This window comes from Phyllostomus discolor, chromosome 7 (assembly GCF_004126475.2).
Source record: "Phyllostomus discolor isolate MPI-MPIP mPhyDis1 chromosome 7, mPhyDis1.pri.v3, whole genome shotgun sequence".
In the NCBI taxonomy this organism is placed as follows: Eukaryota; Metazoa; Chordata; class Mammalia; order Chiroptera; family Phyllostomidae; genus Phyllostomus; species Phyllostomus discolor.
The window spans coordinates 67,530,356-67,552,127 of NC_040909.2; the positions used below are offsets into that span (position 1 = coordinate 67,530,356).

General features: G+C 39.7%; 1 protein-coding gene across 1 annotated transcript in view; it reads right to left on the minus strand.

The window, feature by feature from the left end:
• The window catches only part of SHQ1 (SHQ1, H/ACA ribonucleoprotein assembly factor), a 150,349-nt gene extending 128,956 nt beyond the window's left edge, over window positions 1-21,393 (minus strand). Inside the window, 4 exon segments of the mRNA XM_028517872.2 lie at window positions 12,192-12,352; window positions 13,072-13,194; window positions 14,679-14,743; window positions 21,099-21,393. Coding sequence (XP_028373673.2) covers window positions 12,192-12,352; window positions 13,072-13,194; window positions 14,679-14,743; window positions 21,099-21,241 — 492 coding nt within the window. The 5' untranslated portion in view covers window positions 21,242-21,393.
• Between the last annotated feature and the right edge of the window lie 379 nt (window positions 21,394-21,772).

The following is a 21,772-nucleotide window of genomic DNA, read 5'->3' on the forward strand; positions in this document are numbered from 1 at the left end:
AGCTGACAGTCTGATGGGAACTCCTCTGTAGGTTACTGTCTCCTTGTCTCTTGCTGCTTCTAGGATTCTCTCTTTCATTTTTACATTGGCTAATGTAATTATGATGTGCCTTGGTATGTTCCTCCTTGGGTCCAACTTCTTTGGAACTCTCTGTTGGGGACCGTCCTTCCTGGTCTCAGGAAGCTGTAACCTCCCGAAACTTAGGCTGAGTGAGAGACCTCCAGACTAGGAGCCACTAAGGAGACAAAACTTATTTCCCTGGCATGAACGCTGCCTGTTCTGTGCCTGACCTCCTAACTTGATCAGTTAGCCAATGATGGGTAAGATTTCCCACAGAGGGAATCGCCTAAGACATGCATGATCACGAGGAGGCCTCTGGAAGGAGACTTGGGGCTGAGGAAATGAATGGGTGATGGACATCAACCTCTGCCCTCTTGGCTTTGTTAAAGCCTGAGTCCTTGTTCTTAGAAGTGAGTAATCCAAGTCTCTTGGCTGCTTTTGTCTCCTCTGTTAACTCAGGCCTGTGGAAATAGCAGGAGCGGTGCAGCCCAGACCAGAAACGGCGGACCCCTGGAGTAATCAGGCCTGGGACATAGAATATGCAAGATCCTGTGAGATCTGTTTGCTGAAGGATGTTATTAGATTAGAATTTGAAGGCACAGACAGGAAACCAAAACTAGCCTTTTGAGCCATATGTTAAAACTCCAAGCTCTGCCCAGAATCACAGCGGGGGTTCTGTCTACACCTTTGTAAGTCACCTAGTTCTTTTGATCTTTTCTGCCAGACTCTGATTCCACAAACTATGTCTGTATTCTCAATAAAAATCTGCTTGGGAATGGAAACGGGGCACTCTCCACTAGAGAGTGTGGCCGTTCTGTCCCTATTTCCCCAGAGGACCTGGATGTCTCTGTGTATGTTTTTCTCGTGTTTCAACGAGCATCCGCAGCAGAGATGGATACTGCTGGCGGGTATCTGCCACAACTCTCTGAGCTTCCTGGAATTCCTGGAAGTCTATTTCCTTTGCCAAATTGGGGAATTTCTCCTTTATTATTTGTTCAAATAACTTTTCCACTTGTTGCTCTTCCTCTTCCCCTTCTGGTACCCCTATAGTTCGGATGTTGAAACGTTTAAAGATATCCTGGAGGTTCCTAAGCCTTTCCTCATTTTTTTTGAATTCTTGTTTCTTCCTCCTTCTCTGTTTGGTTGTTTCTTTCTTAATTCTGGTCCATTCCATTGATTTGAGTCCCAGTTTTCTTCCCATCACTATTGGTTCCCCGTGCATTTTCCTTCATTTCACTTATCGTAGCCTTCATTCTTTCATCTAATATATGACCAAAATCAACCAATTCTGTGACCATCCTGATCACCAGTGCTTTGAACCGTGCATCTGATAGGTTGGCTATCTCTTGGTCACTTAGTTGTGTTTGCTCTGGAGCTTTAATCTGTTTTTCTGTTTGGGCCATTTTTTTTTTGTCTTGTTGGGCCTATTACAGACAAGGGGTGGAGCCTTAGTTGTTCACCAGGGCAAGTCAACCCAGTCACTGGGTTGTGATGCTGTATTTGGGGACAGGGTCTAAGAGGGAACAATGGTGCTTCCTCTGCTCTCTGTCGGACTTTAGTCCCTTCCACTGCTTTCCCAAACCAAACTGGCCTTTCTGGTGCTAATTCCCATGTGGGTGGGCTTGTGCACGTTCTAGGACCCCATGGGTATCTCCAATGCACTCTCCTCGGAGGCTGGGGGTCTCTGTCTGCCCCTCAATCCCCACAAGTGTTTTGAATCAGTGTCCTAAGGCTCTATTTCCTGGTGCTGGGACCCTGAGTGGTGCAGTCTGTCTCACTGTCCAATTTTGCCTGATTTATCTGCATGCAAATATGGGACTGCCCAGACAGCCAGCCACCTTGAGCACAGTTCCTCGCTTCACAAACGCTGCCTCACTGGGTCTGTCAGCTGCCTGCGCACCCAAGGTCTTCCCACTGCTGTCTTGCACCCAGGATGCCTTATGCCAACACTTTTTATGCTGAGAACCCTCTCTGCCTGGCAGGCGCACTCCACCCTTCCTGGGTCCAGATGAATGTGTATATTTTAACTCCTTTATTGTCCAACTTCCAGACAGTTCAATTTTCTGTCAGTTCTGGTTGTTACCTTGTTTCTAAATTGTTGCTGACCTTATTTTGGTTGTGGGAAGAAGAACAGTGTGTCTGCCTATGCCTCCATCTTGGCCAGAGGTGACTTTTGCCCATTTTTCAATTGGGTTCATAGCCTTAGGTGGAGTCATGTGAGTTCTTTATATATATTGGAGATCAAACCCTTATCTGAGGTATCGTTGGCAATATGTTTTCCCACTTAGCTTGCTTCTTTTTATTTTAATGCTATTTTCTTTATCCGTGCAGAAGCTTTTTCATTTTGATAAGGTCTCATTTGTTTATTCTTTCTTTCCTTTATGTCCCTTGCTCTAGGGGTCATATTAGTGAAAACACTGCTGTGTGGAATATCTGAGGTTTTCCTGCTTATGTTCCCCTCTAAGACTTTTAAGACTTTTATGGTGTCACACCTTATATTTAAGTCTATCCACCTTGAATTTATTTTTGTATATGGTGTAAGTTGGTGATAAATTTCATATTTTTGAATGTAATTGTCCAGGTCTCCCAACATCATTTGTTGAACAGGTGCTATGCTCTATTTAATGCTTCTGCCCACTTTGTCAAATATTAATTGACCACAGAGACTTGGGTTTACTTCTGGGCTCTCTATTCTGTTCCATTGATCTATGTTTCTGTCCTTATATCAGTACCAGGCTGCTCTGATTACAATGGTCTTGTAATATAGTTTGATAACAGGTATTGTGATCCCTCCAACTTTGTTCTTCTTTCTCAAAATTGCTGCAGCTGTTCAGGGTTGTTTATGGTTCCACATACATTTTTGAAATATTTGTTCTATATCTGTGAAATACGCCATTGGTACTTTAATAGATATTGAACTGAAATCTATAAATTGCTTTGGGAAATATGGACATGATGATGATAACTCTTCCAATCCATGAACATGGTATGTTTCCACTTGTGTCTTCCTTAATTTGTTTCTTTAGTGTTGTGTAGTTTTCTGAGTACAGGGCTTTTACATCCTTGGTAGGGTTTATTCCTAGGTATTTTATTTTTCTTATTGCTGTATCAAATGGGATTTTTTTTCCTGATTCCTGTTTCTGGTATTTCATTGCTGGTATACAAAACCTGCCTTTGATTTCTGAATATTGACTAGTCTCCCATTGTTTTTGCCAAATTCACTTATTAGGTCCAGTACTTTTTTGGTGGAGTCTATAGGATTTTCTATGTACACTATCACATCATCTGCAAACAATGACAGTTTTGTTTCCTTTTCCAACTTGGATGCATTTTATATCCTCTTCTTATGTGATTGCTGTGCCTAGGACCTCCCATACTATGCTGAATAGAAATTGTGAAAGTCACAACCTTGTCTTGCTCCTGATCTTAGTGTGAAAGCTTTTAGTTTGTGCTACTTAAGTATGATATTGGCTGTAGTTTTCTCATGCATGGCCTTTATCATGTTGAGGAATGCTCCCTCTGTTCCCACTTTCTTGAGTGCTTTTATCATAAATGGGTGCTGTACCTTATCAAATGCTTTTTCCACTTCTATTGATATGATCATGTGGTTTTTGTCTTTGCTTTTGTTTACATGATGTATTACATTTACTGAGTTGCAAATATTGTACCTCCTTGCATCTCTGGGATGAATCCCACTTAATCATGGTATATGATCTTTTTAATATATTGCTGGATGCAGTTTGCCAATATTTTGTTGAGGATTTTAGTGTCTATGTTCATCAGTGATATTGGCCTGAGGTTTCCTTTCTTTGTTGTGTCTTTATCTGGTTTTGGGTTTAGGATGACGCTGGCTTCATAAAAGAAGTTTAGGAGTCTTCTGTCTTCTTGGGTTGTTTGGAATACTCTGTGAAGGATAGGAGATTAGCTCTTCCTTAAATGCTTTGTAGAATTCTCCTGTGAAACCATCTGGTCCAGGGCTTTTGTGTATGGGAGCTTTTTGAATACTGCTTGAATTTTGTCAGCTGTTATTGGTCCCTTCAGGCTTTCTGCTTCTTCTGCATTCAGTTTTGGAACATTATATTTTTCTAGAAATTTGTCCATTTCCCATAGTTTTTCAAAATTCTTGGCATATAGTTCTTTGCAGTAATTTCTTATAATCAATCATTTGTATTTCTGTGGTATCAGTTGTAATCTCTCCTCTTTCATTTCTGATTGTGTTTATTTAGGATCTGTTTTTCTTTTTTCTTGATGACTCTGCTTAAATTCTTGTAAAATTTTTTTATCTTTTCCAAGAACCAGCTCCTGGATTTATTGATCCTTAGAATTGTGAATTTAGTCTCCATGTCTTTTAATTCTGCAGTAATCTTGGTCATTTCCTTCCTTCTACTTGCTCTGGGCTGTCTTTGTTCCTGTTCCTCGAGTTCTTGCAGATGTAGGTAGGATTAGGCTGTTTATTTGAAATATTTCTATCTTTTTTAGGTAAGCCTGTATCACTATGAACTTCCCTCTCAGAACTGCCTTTGCTGTGTCCCACAAGTTTTGGGTTGCTATAAGTTCATTTCCATTTGTTCCCAGAAAATTTTTGACTTCTTCCTTGACCTCATTCTTGACCCATTCATTGCTTAATAGCATGCTATTCAATCCCCATGAGTTTGAGTGTTTTTGAGTTTTTTTCTTGAGGTTTGTTTCTAATTTCAGTCCCTTGTGTTCAGAGAAAATATTTGATATGATTCCAATTGTCTTGAATTTGTTCAGGCTTGTTTTGTGTCCTCTCACGTGGTCTACCTTTGAAAGTGTTTCATGTGCATTTGAAAAGAATGTGTATTTTGCTTCTTTGGGATAAAAGGCACTGTGTGTGTGTGTGTGTGTGTGTGTGTGTATAAATTAAATTCATTTGATCTAGAACATTGTTCAATACCACAATATCTTTGTTGATATTTTGTTTGGAAGATTTATCCATTTTTGACAGTGGGTTGTTGAAATCCCCTAGTATAATTGTGTTTCTGTCAATATCTTTCTTGAAGTCCTCCAAGATTCTCTCTCTGATTTGGGTACTCCTATGTTGGGTGCAAATATATTTACAATGTTTATGTCTTCTTAATGGATTCTTCTCTTGAGTACTATCAAGTGACCTTCTGGGTCTCTTTTTATGGCCCTTTTCTTTTTTGATGTCTATTTTGTCTGATATGAGTATTGCTACCCCGACTTGCTTTTTCTCCTGTCCGTTTCCTTGGAATATTTGTTTCCAACACTTCACATTAGGTCTGTGTAAGTCTTTTGTCCCAAGGTGGGTCTCTTGTAGGTAGTACATATGTGGGTCATGATTTCTTATCCATTCAGCTATTCTGTATCTTTTCATTGGAGCATTTAATCCATTTACATTTAAGGTTATTATTGATAGGTACTTATTCATTGCCATTGTTTTGTACCTGTGTTTCACTCTTTCTCACTCTTTCCCTTCCTTTTCTTAAAGCAGTGCCTTTAGCACCTCTTGCTGAGGTGGTTTGGTGGAGGTATGTTCATTTAGACTTCTTTTGTTTGGGAAGATCCTTATTTGGCCCTCCATTTTAGTTGAGAGGCTTGCTGGGTAAAGTAGCCTTGTTTTTAGGCCTCTGGTTTTCATTACTTGGAATATTTCTTGCCATTCTCTTCTGGCTTGGAGTGTTTCCATTGAGAAGTCAGCTGTTAGCCTTATTGGGGCTCCCTTGTATGTTACTTCCTGTTTCTCCCTTGCTGCCTTTAAGATTTTCTCTTTGTCTTGAAATTTTACCATTTTAATTATGATGTGTCTTGAGGTGGGCCTCTTTGGGTTCCTCTTGATTGGGACTCTATGTTTCCTGGATTTGTGTGACCTTTTCTCTCACCAATTTAGGCAAGTTTTCCATAATTACTTTTTCAAATGTGTTTTCTACCCCTTGCTCTTTTCATCTCCTTCTGCTATCCCTATTATATGGATATTACTCCATTTCAGCTTGTCTTGCAGCTCCCTCACTACCTCTTCATTTTTTCTGAGTCTCTTTGCCTTTTCTTGCTCCTTCTAGGTGTTTTTTTCTACCTTGTCCTCCAGCTTGCTGATTCGCTCCTCTACTTCATCCAGCCTGCTTGTAATTCCTTCTAGTGTGGTATTTACTTCTGAGACTTTATTGTTCCTGTCTTCCTGGTTTTTGTTTATAGTTTCTATTTCCTTTTTCACACAGTTGTAGTTCTTACTCAGTTCACTGTGGTTGTCTGTGAGTTCCTTGAGCATTTTTACAACCATTACTTTGAATTCTATATCTGATGGTTTGGTTACCTCCATTTCATTTAGATCTTTTAGGGGGGAGTCTTCCACTCCTTTTGATTACATGTGTTTTTTGTTTCCCCATTTTGGATGACTCTTTTTGTTTTTTTGTGTGCTTCCTGATGTTTCACTTTGCTAGCTGTCTTTGTAGGGTGAACTTCTACAATGGGATTTCTATGGGGTTCAGTGGTGTGGTCTCTTTGATATCCTTGTCTGGATGCCCTAGGTTTGCCCTTTCTTCTGTTCATGTGGGCTGTCTTGTTGTACTTGGGTTTTTACCTTTTGGTGATTCCTTTGTTAGTGGTTTTTGTCCCCCAACAAGTATTCTCATGTTTGAAGCTCCCACTTCTTCTTGTATGTGATCAGTGGCAGGGGGTAGGCAAAATGGATTAAGACATGGGGAGAGTATTTTATGGGATTTAAAGTACCAGGAAGTAGAGGAGAGATAGGAGATTCTTTGGATAAGTATAGAGTTAACTGTGATATTTCATCTATTAGCCACTCCTTACCCTTTGGTAACCATCTTTTTACATGAGTCAGACAGAGAATGACAAATACCATTTGGTTTCACTTATATGTGGGATCTAAAAAAACACAAGAAACAAACAAAACAAAAACAGACAAACCTGAATTTAAAACACAGCTCCCGTCTCACTGTGCAATGTCTCTGAACCTCTCAGCTTCCTTACTGTAAACACAAGTCTAGTAATTCCATTATAGGCTGAGCATTAGTTTCCTTCTGATGCTAAAAAAAAAATTACCAGACAGTGAGTAGCTTAACACAACCCACATTTTTTCTCTGGTAGTTCTGAAGACCAGAAGTCCAAAGTCTGGTTCCTTTTTGGTGGTTCCAGAGGAGAATCTCTTCTTTGCCTTTCCCATGTAAGAAGCAGGCTGTGTTCATCCTGGGCTCCTTGTCCCGTATCACAATGCCTTTCCTCCCTCAGTTTCCATCATTACTTGGCCTTTTCTTTTTTCCCAATGACTCTCTTACTTCCCTGTTATAAGGATCATGTGATTAGATGGCTCCGCCTGCAAAATCCAGGACGATCTCGCCATCTAGAGACCTTTAGCTTAACCACAGCTGCAAAATCCCTTTTGCCATGCAAAGTAATATATTTACATGTTCTTGGGATTAACATGTGGATATTTGGGAGGTGGGGATGCAGGTCATTCTGTCTACCACAGGCTATTGTGAGGATTCAATGAAATTAAGTACAAGGCTTAATACATGATATGTTCAATAATTCCAGTTTCTTTTCTCTGTCTTCCAATCCCACTGCTGTTTCTAGTACTGGGTGACCTCCAAATGAAAGTACATATCCTCCTTCCCCTTCAGTTTCCTCACTACTAGTGGCAATAAAAAAGAAAGAAAATCAGGATTAAAATGTCCCACCTGATTATTTCACCTGGATCAGATATAACATCATAAATAGTGTATAATCTGTGATTGTTTATAGATAAGTATACAATTCAGAGAATAAATGAATTGAAGTGGCCCCAGGCATTTTAAAACATTAACAGCATGGAGAATGAACTCAGATTTTTAGCTCACCTCAAAGCTCTTTATAATTAAGCCCACCTAGCTCTTCAAACTCATCTCGTATCTTCCCCTTTTGCTCAAATACGCCTAAACCACATACCAGATTTATTTCCATTTCTGGAACTCTGAACCTTTGCACTTACAGTTAAATATCCTTCTTATCATAATTCAATGCAAATGTCACTTCCTCAAAGGGGCCTTCTCTAGACACCCTAGTCAAAGCAGTTAGCACCCATCCTGCAGTTTCTCACATTACCCATCCTTTTTGTTCACTTGCCACTTTTTGAAAATATCTTGCTTATTTGTTGTTTTCACGATTCAAGTCCATTTCCCCAGTAGAATATTCCATGAGGGCAAGGGTCTTGTCTATCTTCCTCATGATATCCCCAGCACTGTGCCTGGTGTTCAGTATTAAATCATTCATCCAGCAAATAATGCATGAGGGCCTGCTCTGGTTTACACTGCTCTGGATGCTGAAAATCCAGAAATAAAAACATAGATAAGATCCCTGTTCTCATGGAATAAATGGTAAGAAAGCAGTTATTCTTCCTTCCTTTCTCCTCCTCTTGCCCCTTGCCTCCAAACTCAGGGCCTCCACACACAGTTGTGTGACTGCTGCCCAACAGAATGTTAATGTCCTCAGCAATGTCAGCCAGGCTTGTCCTATGCACAATCATATGCAGTGGCCCTGTTCAAACTAGACCCTCAAGACAAACTGGAACAAATGAAAAAGTAGAGTTAGGTTGCGCTAGAGAAATCTAAAGCCTCAATCAACCAGAGGGGGTTGGAAAAGAGGATGAGGCATGTTAAACTACAGCAAGTGAATGGTGATTTTAAAAAAAGGATTCCCATGGCCACTGTAACTAAAAGTATTTAAAGATGGGTACTGCCAAGGAAAGGATGTGCAGGGTTTAAGTCAGGCTTCCAAAAGTTTCAACATAACTGAGGCAGCTGAGCCAGAGAGAAGATGAAGACCCTTGAGCACATCTGGCTGGTGGATCTTCTCAAAACAATGGCCTTAGGTCCCCAGTGTAGCCAAGGAAAGGACAGGGCCAGCAAGCAGTTGTTGGGAACAGCAGTCCTGCGAGATGGCTGGGTTGCCACCCAGAGACTCTAGGATTGTTGTTGCTGGCAGCTGCCACCACCAGGAGCTGTAGTGAAGCCCTGACTTTAGGCAGACAGGCAATTTTCCAAAGGCACCCTGGTGGCTGGCAGCAATTTCAGAACGGAAAGAAAGAAGGAGTTGGGGGGGGTGCTGATGGGAAGAATGCTAAAAGAGCATTTGTTTCAGCGAAAATATTTTCTCATCAGTATAAAATTAAAAAGTTCACAAGCAAATCCTGTATAAATGGTTGGGGGGGGAGGGGAGAAAAACATGAAAGACTATACAATCCCCCATAAAGAGTTAAATATGTCAATTAACAGAAGATACCTGGGTATTGGAATTATGAATGTTTTACTTTCTTTGTTATATTGTATTTTTATAATGAATACATATAGCTTTTATCTTTAGAGGAAATAAAGCTATTTTTCTTTTAAGGGAAAAGAAGAGACTAAAAATATTAGTAAAATATGTAGTTAACAGAATTTTACAGATATTTCTCATCTAAAGGCAGAGCTAGAGAAACTCTAAACTTAAGATAAAGCACTAATTTGAGAAAATGGTGATGTTTCTTAAATATACCATTTAAATTAGAAGAGATTCTTTTAGTGTTCTTATTTATGCAGTAATTTTTTCTTTCAGCTATTTGAGTCACAGGAAAAGGGTCATGTGATTACTATTCCATGATCACTCGGTTTTTAATTACGGGGTATAAATGTCACAAATATAGTATTTGTGTAAATGCAAAAGAACTCTGCAAGTAATACCAATTATGTAAAATTTTTGTGGCACTATCTCATAAAACACATCCTTTTGAATACCTCAAAGAGGGTAGCTTTCAACTCTTCATTCACATGATTTTCGAAAGTTCTGATATTTCCTCATTGTTATGTAGGACACAAGTCCTCAAATTTAATTCAAGTAAGACATCAATGTATTCTTGAAAATGACATATGTCTACTGGTGCATCCACTGGTGAAATGTGTAATGATGCCAGGATGGAGGAGTAGCACTATGGAGCTGATGTGCACAAGAGCCCAGCATAGGCCTGGCCCAGGAAGATGCTCAGGAGCTGTCAGCTACTGCTGCACAGACATGGGAGGTGCACTGCTATGATCCAGAACCCTTGCAGAAGGCTGAGCTTCAAGATTCAACTCTTTGAAGAGTTTAGAAAAGTAATGTGGTACACATACATACCATATTTTATTTAACCCCCTCAAAGAAGTCTAGGTCAGCGCCCCTTATTCAAATTCATCATTATTTCTACAGCAAATTTTTGAATATGAACATTAAGTGGGAGAAAAAACTATTAAAAGACTAAAATCAGTTCAGATCAGGTTTAGCCACAAAGCTAAATAAAAATAAAAAAAACTTTGTTTCAGAACCTCTTGGGATCCCAATATTACACACATGGGATTATAAACCTTTTCAACTTGTGGTATTACTATTTATATCACCCCTTAGAGTTCTGTCACATGCAAGACGTTTTTCCCCCCCTACACTGAGGAAAATATGTATTCAAATTGTTTAGAATAGCAATGTTCATTCCTTTAAAATCTGAAAAAGTTTAATGATTTTAGACAACCAACCTAAATGCCCGCAAATAACAAAATTTAATTCAATGGTTTACTTCTGCTAAACAATAGAGGGAGGTAACCAGAAAGGGACACATAGGGGCTTCAAGTATGCTGCTAATGTTTTCTCTTTTAAGCTGGGTGATGGGTATCTAGAAATTTGATATATTAGTTAAGACATTCGGAAAGATAAAAAGAATATTTCACGATAACTCATTTTCTTAGATCGACCTAAATTACTTATTTAGTAAACATTTTAATAGATGTGAGAACTGACTTAACAGGGACTTGGCTGAGCCTCACACTACAGCATTCCTGCATCTTCTCAGCATCCTGGCAGAAATCCCTTTCAAGAGCCTTCCTCAGCAGCAGCAACAATTAATAAACCAGGTTCCCTGGCCTCAGGAAGCACTTTCAATCCAAATGTACACTGTAAACTTACCCTGCAAGACTTTTACATTAACTCATTAATAGCTTTAGACAGGCAAGCCCAAAACAGACTGACCACAAACTAGCTCTCAGCCAAACAACCGAGGTCCATTCACTGTATGTATTTTCTGATGTAGACAGAACTGACTCTATTCTAGCATCTTATAGTTTTCAAAAAGTTTACACAATATAGCATCTTGTTAAATTTTCTAAATGGCCTTATGAATAGGTAAACAAAGTTATCCCTGTTTTACAAAGAGGAGACAACATTTGCCTACAATCAAGTAATTGGCCTGGCGTCCCAAATCTAAAAAGAGGTAGAAGTGGAACTAAAACATAAATAGTTTACGTTTCCTTGGTAGATTCACATATGTCTTACTATAATAAACCACATTCTGAACAGGTTTAACACCCTCTACCCAGATAGAGATGATGTAAAAACAAACAAACAAAACTCTGTTCATTGCTATTTCTTTCGTTTTATAAAAAGGTAGGACCATAAGTTAATGGTTCACCAACGCTTTCATCATATAGCACTCTCAGAATATGTTTTCTATAAAAGTAATATAAAAAGTAATTTAAAATTTCTCCTCTCCACTTCATTTATTTCAATCTCCCTAGATAGCCTAAAATAAAGTACAAATTCCTACACTGTTTGAGGAAGAGAGAGAAAGTGATGCCATTCCTTTCCAGCCTGACATATAATCAAGTTTTAACAAGAGATTACCTTTAACCTCCACCAAGAGTGAGGAGAAAACATGCCTATTGTACACCAAAAACTAAACAATTTGATCAAACAACACAAATTCATTCTCGCCAGGGACATTTATCTATAAAACAGAAGAGATATCAGGCCATAAGTACATGATTTTCATATCAAACACAAGGCTTTCCAGGAAGTATGAGAAGAGAGGGGTTCCATTTCATATTTTAAAAACCTAATATCTAGAACACTAAATGAAGTGGGAAAAAAATGAAGAGAATGTCTTCCATCTGGAATTGCACTAAGACTAGGCAGAACAGCCAGTGCAATGAAAGGGAGTGAATTCCTCTTGTCATGTGTGCATACAAGGAGCTGTGCTTTGTGCTCTAAATAGGTCACCTCTTATAATGTATGTAAACTCCCAGTATGAGCAGAACTGAGATTACAATATCAACATGGTAAAACCTTAGATACCCAGGTCTTTTAGAAAGACAGCATACCTGTAATCGCTGAAATACTCCCGACCGTAGGCCTCCAAATCCATAGTGGCCCTGCACGTTCAGAGCACTTTCTGATACCTCTTTATAGGGGGACTGTTCAATTTCCCAATCAAAGTCATCGTCGTCATCTTCTACTCCTTCCTCAGAAACCTCAGAAGCACCTAAATGTGTTAAATATTAATTTTTTTAAACTGAATTTCCAAGGTACAACTTGGGGAAGAAATATAAAGGGAAAATTACTACGTTGTACCAAAGACAGTACAAGAATATGTGTATTCTTGACAGCCAATAAAATGGATCTAACCTACAGGTCCATCAATGATAAAATGTATAAGTAATAAATGCAATGAAAGCAAACAGACCTCAGCCACATATATATAAATCTCACAAATATGTTCAGTGAAAGAAGCCAGACAAAAAGAACACATACTGTATGAAATATATACACAATTTGAAACCAGGCAAAACTGAAAATAGTAGGTACCTTGGAGAGGAGGATGGAGCAGTGACTGGGAGGAGACACCATGTAGGATTCCAGGATACTGGAAATGTTCCATTTCTTGACTTAGGTGGTGCTTCCTTCACATAACTCACTGAATTGTACACTTCTAATCTTAGCTCAAGTGGTCAATATTTTGCCAAAGACAGAGATGCTGTTTCAATTAGTCCAAAGTATGACTGACCTACTAGTTCAATGGAGTTATGTCTTTAAACTGTATGTTAGCAATGATATATTTTCATGTTATCACATGACCTCCTTATCTTGTCACCTGAACTATTTTCTCCATTTCATATTTGCTATATCCCTTTTCCCCTGGAACCACATAGCATTCCAAATATTCTGCTTTCCTTTATTTTCTCCCAACTGCAAAACACATACCTATTTCTTCCACAAGTGGTTTTGCAGTCCTGCATTTCCTTGGTGCCAGAAGGGTAGTTAACATGTTCAGCCCCTCAAAATGCTGGCCAGGAGTTTCTTTGGGCAATTGAATAGTAAAAATTCCTTGAAGACAAATTTGTTTTATACTTAGCAAGATTAAAACATTCAAAGACTTCACAAATATATCTATGCAATATATATCTTATTAAACATTTCTATTTGATAGAGCTCCAAAATTATACCCTTGCATAAATTTAGTAAAGAAAAATCAAAATAAAAGAAGGTTCCAACAGGGTTTTTCAGAACCACTGATTCAGTTGTTACTATTACAAGACACTGATCTGTTAAAGCTGCAGAATGCATTAGTCTTATGCAGTATCACCTTAAGTAGTTATTGATAGTATTAAAACTCAATGGCCTGAGAAGGTAATAGCTTAGAACTAACTAATACATACTTATAAAATTTATTTCCGAACTAGAGAGGCAAAAAAAAAAAATCAGATACATTATCCAATGGACAATAGCAAGAATTTCAAAAATACACAAAAATCTTAAATAAAGCAGTTATGGCTTCATAAGGTTCTTTACTATCTTCAGATCTACGTCCCTAAAGTCCATCTAAGGAAGACACAAATTATACCATGCTCTTCTTTTCTTTCCCTGACTGGATTTATCAACTTCATCTAAGCTCTCCTATGAACTTACTACATCATTTACTACTCTTACATTTTAAAACATTTTACCTCTTTCAGTGTACTGAACTTTATCATAATATATCAAATACAACTTAACCCAAAATATTTCCAAATATAGCAACCTTTCTAAATCTCAGTGTACTTTTAAAATGTAATAACTTTGTTTCAATATGCAACTTATCTGCAATTAAAAGCAGATTCACTACCTTGGAAGGCAGTTTCATTATACTTCATTACCACATTAATTATGTTGCATTACTGGTTAGAACTTTGTTATTTAACATTTTCATCCCATCTTTTTTTCCTTACCCTAGTTCCTCAAGGTCAATAAATAAATATTCACTGAATAAAAATTATACATGTTCCATATCCAGTAACAAAGTAAAATGCAGGGGCCTCTATAAAGGGAACAATAAATGGTTTCACAGCTAGCTGAAATGAAGGACTTACCAATCACAAGAACAAAATTCAATCAGCCTTTAAATGCCACCTATGGATAGCTTCTTTCTCACCTACATATTAGTAAATTTTAAGTTTGAAATTCTAGAAGAAAGATTTGATTCTCAGCTAAAATCATCTGTATCTTTTATCACCTCACGCGTTCTAATCTGTACTTTTAAACACTTAATAAATGTCAGAGGAATAGGAAATGAAAACTAGTAAAAAATAGAATCAGAGTGTTTAACTTTACTGTGAAGAACACTGTGAAGTACTTTAAAAGACTGAAGAAACTGTCATTGTTAAGAAATCCATGAATAACAGCACTGAACAATGAGGAAATCTAGTGATAGGAACAGACTGCACTTGTAAATCACCCCAAAAGTCCTCACAGTATCATGAAAGATTTTTATGTAGTTACTCTAACATGAAGAATCCAAAGAACAAAACTAACAAAACTTCCAAAGTAAATACCTTTATCTGCATCATAGGACCCTTGCTCACTTCCATTTTCTACAATTCTTCCAGGAAGAGTTAATCTGCAGATTTAATACAAGATCTCATGAAGTCCTTAAATCACAAAGTATAATAACAGACTATCAATGACAGTATACATTAAAATCTATCGGACTTCCACCCTAGATGGAGGCATAGGTGGACACACTGTGCCTCCACACGCACCCAAGATAGGGACAACAACAATTTAGAAACTGAATAACAACCAGAACTGACAGAAAACTGATCTGAATGGAAGTTGGACAACCAAGAAGTTGAAATTGACCTGTTCATCCAGACTGGTAGGAGGGGCGGAGTCAGGCAGGTGGGTGAGGATCGAGGCTCAGAGAGCAGAAAGCATTGGGACTGGAGCGTAAGGCATGGGCGGGAGGGCACGTAAGGCATCCAGGGGCGCATAAGGCATCCAAGGTGCGCAAGACCGCAGTGTGTGGATCCTGAGTGCACAACCAGCAGCTGGCAGACCCTGGCCAAGGGGTGGCAACTGGCAGTCCTAGTGAGGCAGCAATTGGGAAGCGATGCAAAGCACTGTGTGCAACCCAGGATCACAGCACTGGGAAATAGAGTCTTGGGACACTGATTGAAGACACCTGTGGGAGTTGAGGCACACAGAGAGACACCCAGCCTCACAGGAGAGGTTCTTGGAGGGTCCCACGGCTTGCACAAGCCCACCCACACGGGAACTGGCACCAGAGGGGACCAGTTTGCTTGGGGGAAGCAGCAGAAGGAACTGAGGTCCCAAGAAGAACGGAGCAAGCGCCATCATTCCCTCTCCACCCCGCTCCCACATATAACGTCACAACCCAGTGACCGGGGTGCCCAGCCCTGGTAAACACCTAACACTCCGCCCCTCACCATAATAGGTACGACCAAACCAAAAAAGAAAAGAGAGAGAGAGAGAGAGAGAGAGAGAGAGAGAGAGAGAGAGAGTTGGCTCAAACAGAAGACCAAATAACAGCCCCAGAACCCATCCTTTTAAGTGACCAAGAGATAGCCAACCTATCAGATGCACAGTTCAAAACACTGATGATCAGGAAGCTTACAGAATTGGTTGATTTTGTCACAAATTAGATGAACAAATGCAGGCTACAGTAAATGAAATGAAGAAAAATACACAGGGAACCAACAGTGATGGAAAGAAAGCTGGGTCTCACATCAATGGAGTGGACCAGAAGGAAGAAAGACACAACCACACAGAAAAGAATGAACAAATAAGAATTCAAAAAAATGAGGAGAGGCTTAGGAACCTGTTGAGGACCACCCTGCCTGGTCTCAGGAAGCTGTAAACCCCCCGTGACTTACGCTGAGTGAAAGACCTCCGGACCAGGAGCCACTGGAGGAGACAAAAAACTTATTTCCCTGGCATGATCGGCGGTCAATGATGGGTAACAATTCTCTAAGAAAGAGAATGAATCTAAGACAGACACAATCACGTGGGAATGCCCTAAGGAAAAAACTCACGGGGCTGTGGAAATGAAGGGGTGATGGACATCAACCCTTGCCCCCTCGCCTTTGTCAAAGCCTGAGTCTTTGTTCTTAGTTGTGAGAAATCCAAGTCTCCTGGCTGCCTTTGTCTTCTCTGTTAACTCAGGATTAGCAGGAGTGGCCCAGACCAGAAACAGTGGACCCCAGGGGTGACCAGGCCTGGGACATAGAATATGCAAGATCCTGTGAAATCTGTTTGCTGGAGAATGTTATTAACTTGGAATTTAAAAGCATAGGCAGGAAACTTTTGTAACCTGTAGCCCTTTCATATGTTAAAGACCACAAACCTTGCCCAGAATCTCAGCAGGAGTTCTGTCCCCACCTTTGTAAGTTGCCTACATCTTTTGATCTTTTCTGCCAGACTGTGAATCCACAAACTAAGTCTGTTTTCTCAATAAAAATCTGCTTGAGGGTGGACACGGGGTGCCCTCCAGGAGAGAGGGTGGCCAAGCGGTGCCCTCCAGGAGAGGGGGTGGCCAAAGGCGCTCCCCACGTAAGGAATGGCCCTTCTGTTCCTATTCCCCCACAGGACCTGGTTGTCTCTGTGTATGTTTTTCTCATGTTTCAATGAACATCTGCAGCTGAGATGGATACTGCTGGACGGTATCATCCACAGGAACCTCCAGGACATCTTTAAACATTCCAACATCCGAATTATAGGGGTACCAGAAGGAGAACAGGAAGAGCAACAAGTGGAAAAGTTATTTGAACAAATAATAAAGGAGAACTTCCCCATTTTGGCAAAGGAAATGGACTTCCAGGAAGTCCTTGAAGCCCAGAGAGTTCCAAAGAAGTTGAACCCAAGGAGGAACATACCAAGGGACATCATAATTACATTAGCCAAGGTAAAAACGAAGGAGAGAATCCTAGAAGCAGCAAGAGATAAGGAGACAGTAACCTACAAAGGAGTTCCCATCAGACTGTCAGCTGATTTCTCAAAACAGACCTTGCAGGCAAGAAGGGGCTGGAGAGAAGTATTCCAAGTCATGAAAGACAAGGACCTATATCCCAGATTACTCTATCCAGCAGAGCTTTCATTTAGCATGGAAGGGCAGATAAAGTGCTTCTCAGATAAGGTCAAGTTAAAGGAGTTCATCATCTCCAAGCCCTTATTTTATGAAATGTGAAAGGGACTTATCTAAGAAAAAGAAGATTAAAAAAAACACGTATAGTAAAATGACAGCAAACTCACAATTATTAACAACCACACCTAAAACAAAAACAAAAGAAACTAAGCAAACAATTAGAACAGGAACAGAACCACAGAAATGGAGATCACATGGAGGGTTAGCAACAGGGCAGTGGGAGAAGGAGAGAGGAGGAAAAGGTACAGAGAATAAGTAGCATAGATGGTAGGTAGAAAATAGACAGGGGGAGGGCAAGAATAGTATGGGAAATGTAGAAGCTAAAGAACTTATGACACATGGACATGGACTAAAGGGGGGAAATGTGGGTGGGAGAGGATGTGCAGGATGGAGGGGAGGGAAGGGGGAAATGAGACAACTGTAATAGCATAATCAATAAAATATAAAAAGAAAAAAAATCTATCAACCACTTTAAAAGGAAATCCTTCAGCATTTGTTTAACTAAATGCACTTCACAAACTAAATAACTTAAGATTTCTTTCCTAAGCTAAGAAAAAGGAAATCAGAGATGATTCAATCTCTGTCTGAAAAACCACTAGTCAGTCACCAATAAAACAGATACTTAAAAAGAAAAGCCACAATAAATATTAGTTATCACTATTGTTATAGTACTTCCCCCTCCCTATGAATAAGTTAATTTACATACCTGTGCTTGACTCAGCAGGGGCTCAATAAAAGTAGACTAACTGGCTTCCAGAAAAACAAAAAATAAACAAAAAAACCCCACAACTGTTTGTATTGGGCAAATTACTATTTAAAAAAAAAGCAGAAAGCAAAAGTGTTTTTTTCAAATCTCATAATTACTATACAAGGATTTTTCCTCCTTTCATACTAAAGGAAATGAGCTGATTTCCCTGTTTCCAGTTTACTCTGGTTCAGTCAGTCTTACATTGAGGGCCCAAAAGAATTTTTCTAAAACAGAAATCTGACTGTCACTTTTCTATTTGAAAAAGTTTCTATGAATGCTCAACACTAACTAGATAATTTAAACTAATCAGTATGGCATATCAAGACAGCACCATTCTGTTCCAAACTGAAAATGTAAGCCTCCTTTCCTCCCATCCCCCACTTTCCCTTACTTCCTATTCTAACAGTAATAATAATAGTAATAATAATAATAAAAAAACTTGGCAGACCTCAAAGGACCCAAGACTTCACACCTTAGTTACCACTGATCCCAGTGCTTCCTGGAGCTACAGTGCACTTTCCAAACCCAGCTCCGCCATTTTACCAGCTCTGCAACTTTCTTTATACAAGTTAATTAATTTCAAGGTTCATATTCCTCATCTGTAAAAAGGAAAAAAATAACAGAATCTATCCCAGAGTTACTATGAGAAGAAAATGATAATGCAAAGAGCTTAATGGTTGGTTAATGGTTGGTATAGTAGGTAAGCACTTAAAAGATGTAAACTATAATTATCAGCTTCCCTCTCTTAGGTTCTTTGTAAGTATAAATTCTTACTGTATAATGGTGAAATCATATTTGTTCACAGATCTGCCTCCCCTGCTAGACTTGCCCTTCCTCAAGAAGAGGGGCAGGGTTTTATTCCACTTTAATGTGCTATAGCAAACTGTATGTTCAAAGACGGCCCATCTCACATCACTCCTCCCAACAGTAGGGTCTATGTCTCCTTTCTTTAAAACTGAGTGGGCTTCTGGAACTGTTTTAACCAATACAATAAAGCAGAATTGACATTTTGATTTCTAAGGTTAAGTCATAAAAGATAATATGGATTCTACTTTAGTTTCTGGAATACTTATTTTTAAAATCTTCAGCTACTCTGTTTGTAGTCCAACTCCCTGAAGGAATCACAAACTAGACCATGTAAAAAGGCTACAGAGGGAGAGGTTGTGACACTACAGGAAGAGAAATACCCTCCCCCTCACCTCACTGCACCAGTTCCCAGCTACTTAGGCCCTTGCTGTTCCAGATCCAGCCACCATGTGACCACAACGGAATTAAAAACATCAAGCTGGAACAGCTCAGCCAAGCCCTCACCAAATTCCTGATACACAAAAACCAGGACAGGAAGTTAAATGACTGTTGTTTTATACCATTAAGTTTGCTTTGCTATGTAGCAACAGATAACCAGAACTGCAGGCCCTTAATAAACAGAATAATACCTACTGATTATTGAACACATGGATAAATACCAGGCATGGTACCAAAGACTATGTATGCATTATCTCAATCCTCACATCAACTAATATCAGTTCCATTTTGCAAATTAGGAAACTGAGACAGTAACTTGCCCAAAGTCACAGAACTCTTAAGTGTGCTGAGACGCCGATGTGCCCAACTCCCAAGCCTTTGCTACTACTCAAGGAATGAATAAATTTGTGTGAAAAGTACTCTTTAAATTGTTTCACATATTATCTCTTATTTTTTCTTCACTAAAATTCCCCAACTTAAGCAGTGATTTTTACTTGGAAATTTTCATTTTATTGTATTTATGTTATTTTGCAATCCCATCTGATTTAGAACTTCTGAGTCTCTGATACCTCATCTGTACCATGGGTAAATAACAGAACCTACTTTGCAGAACTTCCTTAAAATCAAATGAGATAACCCACATGAAACACTAACCTGGAGTAAAACATCAATAAATGTTTGCTAACATCACCATCACCTTCCCATTCTTAAATGTCTTAAATATTGCCTCTTCAGGAAGGCTTTCATTGGCCACTTTATAAAAACACAGACTTCCTTTTATTTTCTATGAATGCAATTTACTTCTCTTCAGAGCACTTCCTACAATTTGTAGTTATAATGTTTACTTGTTTATTATTTTGCTTTACCCGTTAGAATGTAGACTACATGAGGCACCGCTACATCTCCAATACTGAAAACAGAGCCTGGCATATACCATGGGCTTGATAAATAAATCAAAACAACAAATGAGAAAAGAAATAGGGAAATGTAGTATATCCAAGGAGGTGGATTACGTTAAGGCCTAATGGATATCTGAGCAAAACTGGTTCAGGTTCAGTAAAGGAAACAGCTTGACTGGTTTGTACTAGGAAAGTACTCAGGCAGGAAAAGTAGACTGGAGCTACACTTAAAAAAGAAAGATTAGAATAGAGTTCTCCCTCCTAAAAATGGGAAGAACAAGGAATTGACAATGTTTAGGAATAATCAGGCAGTGTCCTTTGTAAAAGAGCTAATAGTTATGTCTATCTGTAAGAATCGCTATCCAGATTAAAAGAGACGATGCACATAAAGCACTTAACGCGTTGCTTTCTGGAACCCGGGGGACAACAAAACCACAGAAGTAGCAGACAATGAGGAGGTAGAAGAGTGAGGCTATTTTGATGTGAAGCAAGCGAAGGAAGCCGAGAATTTCAGGAAGTAGGGAACGGTCAGACAAAAGAGGTAGATAAACAGGACGTGAATGGAGAAAACTCAAATGGGCCGCCGGTCAGCTGCACAGTCAGCGCGCGCCGTCCCGGGCAAGGAGGGCAATCGCAGAACAAAATAAAAGAACAGAAACTGGAAAGGTGACATGGTTCCCAAATGCTATGCTTTAAAATGACTCAGAAATCTCTGTAATGTGGGGACTTAAGAAGGTTGAAGGACTGCAGCACCTAGAATGCAAGTCTAAAAGAGTTCACTTCCTCGGTATCAAAGAGGCTGCGGGCACCTCGAAAAAAAAGCCCTCGTTCTTTCAGCCTCCCTCGATAAGCAGTTATCGATCTGCGAATGAATGAATCCCCAAAATACACTCCCAGGGGCCAAACACCCGGAACTCGCCTGAGAAAATACGGCTTGGCGTAGAACTTGAAGTCAAATCCATGGAAGTAGACATCGAACTCGGAGACCCGAGCGTAGGGCACGCGGATGGCGATAGTCAGGAAATCCGAGTCTTGGCTGAGGTCGAACGCAGGGGTCAGCATCTTCACACCAACTCCAGTGCCCAAGTTGGTCACTCTAGTCGCCGTCGCCACCCACGACCCAAACTCCCCCCGGAAATCCCCACGTTCTAGTACTCCTTCGGTTACCCCGGCGCTTCCGACTCAAGGCGGAAGTGCCTCGGCGTGAGAGAGGAAGTCCCGCCCCACCCCTATCTCCGTGGAGACGGGACGTAATTCGTGAAGAGGAGAGGGAGTACGGAAAGGGGCTTTCTGCGTAAGTAATAAACCCAGCGTGTAACTTGAAAGTACCCTGACAAACCTTCACCTTAGGCGCGCCAACCCTCTTTCAAGGTTTTTAGAGATGACTTAACAGCATTGGCTTTCCAGGAAGAAACCTGCGTTTGAATCCCTTCTGGGACACTTCGCATCTGTAAGACTTTGGAAAAGTTACAAAATCTTCTGTGCTCCAGATATCTCTTCTATAAAGTGAGTATAACACCAGGACCTACTCTCATAGAGATACTATACTGTGAGGGTAACATCAAATTATGTAAAGCTCTAACGTGCCTGGCA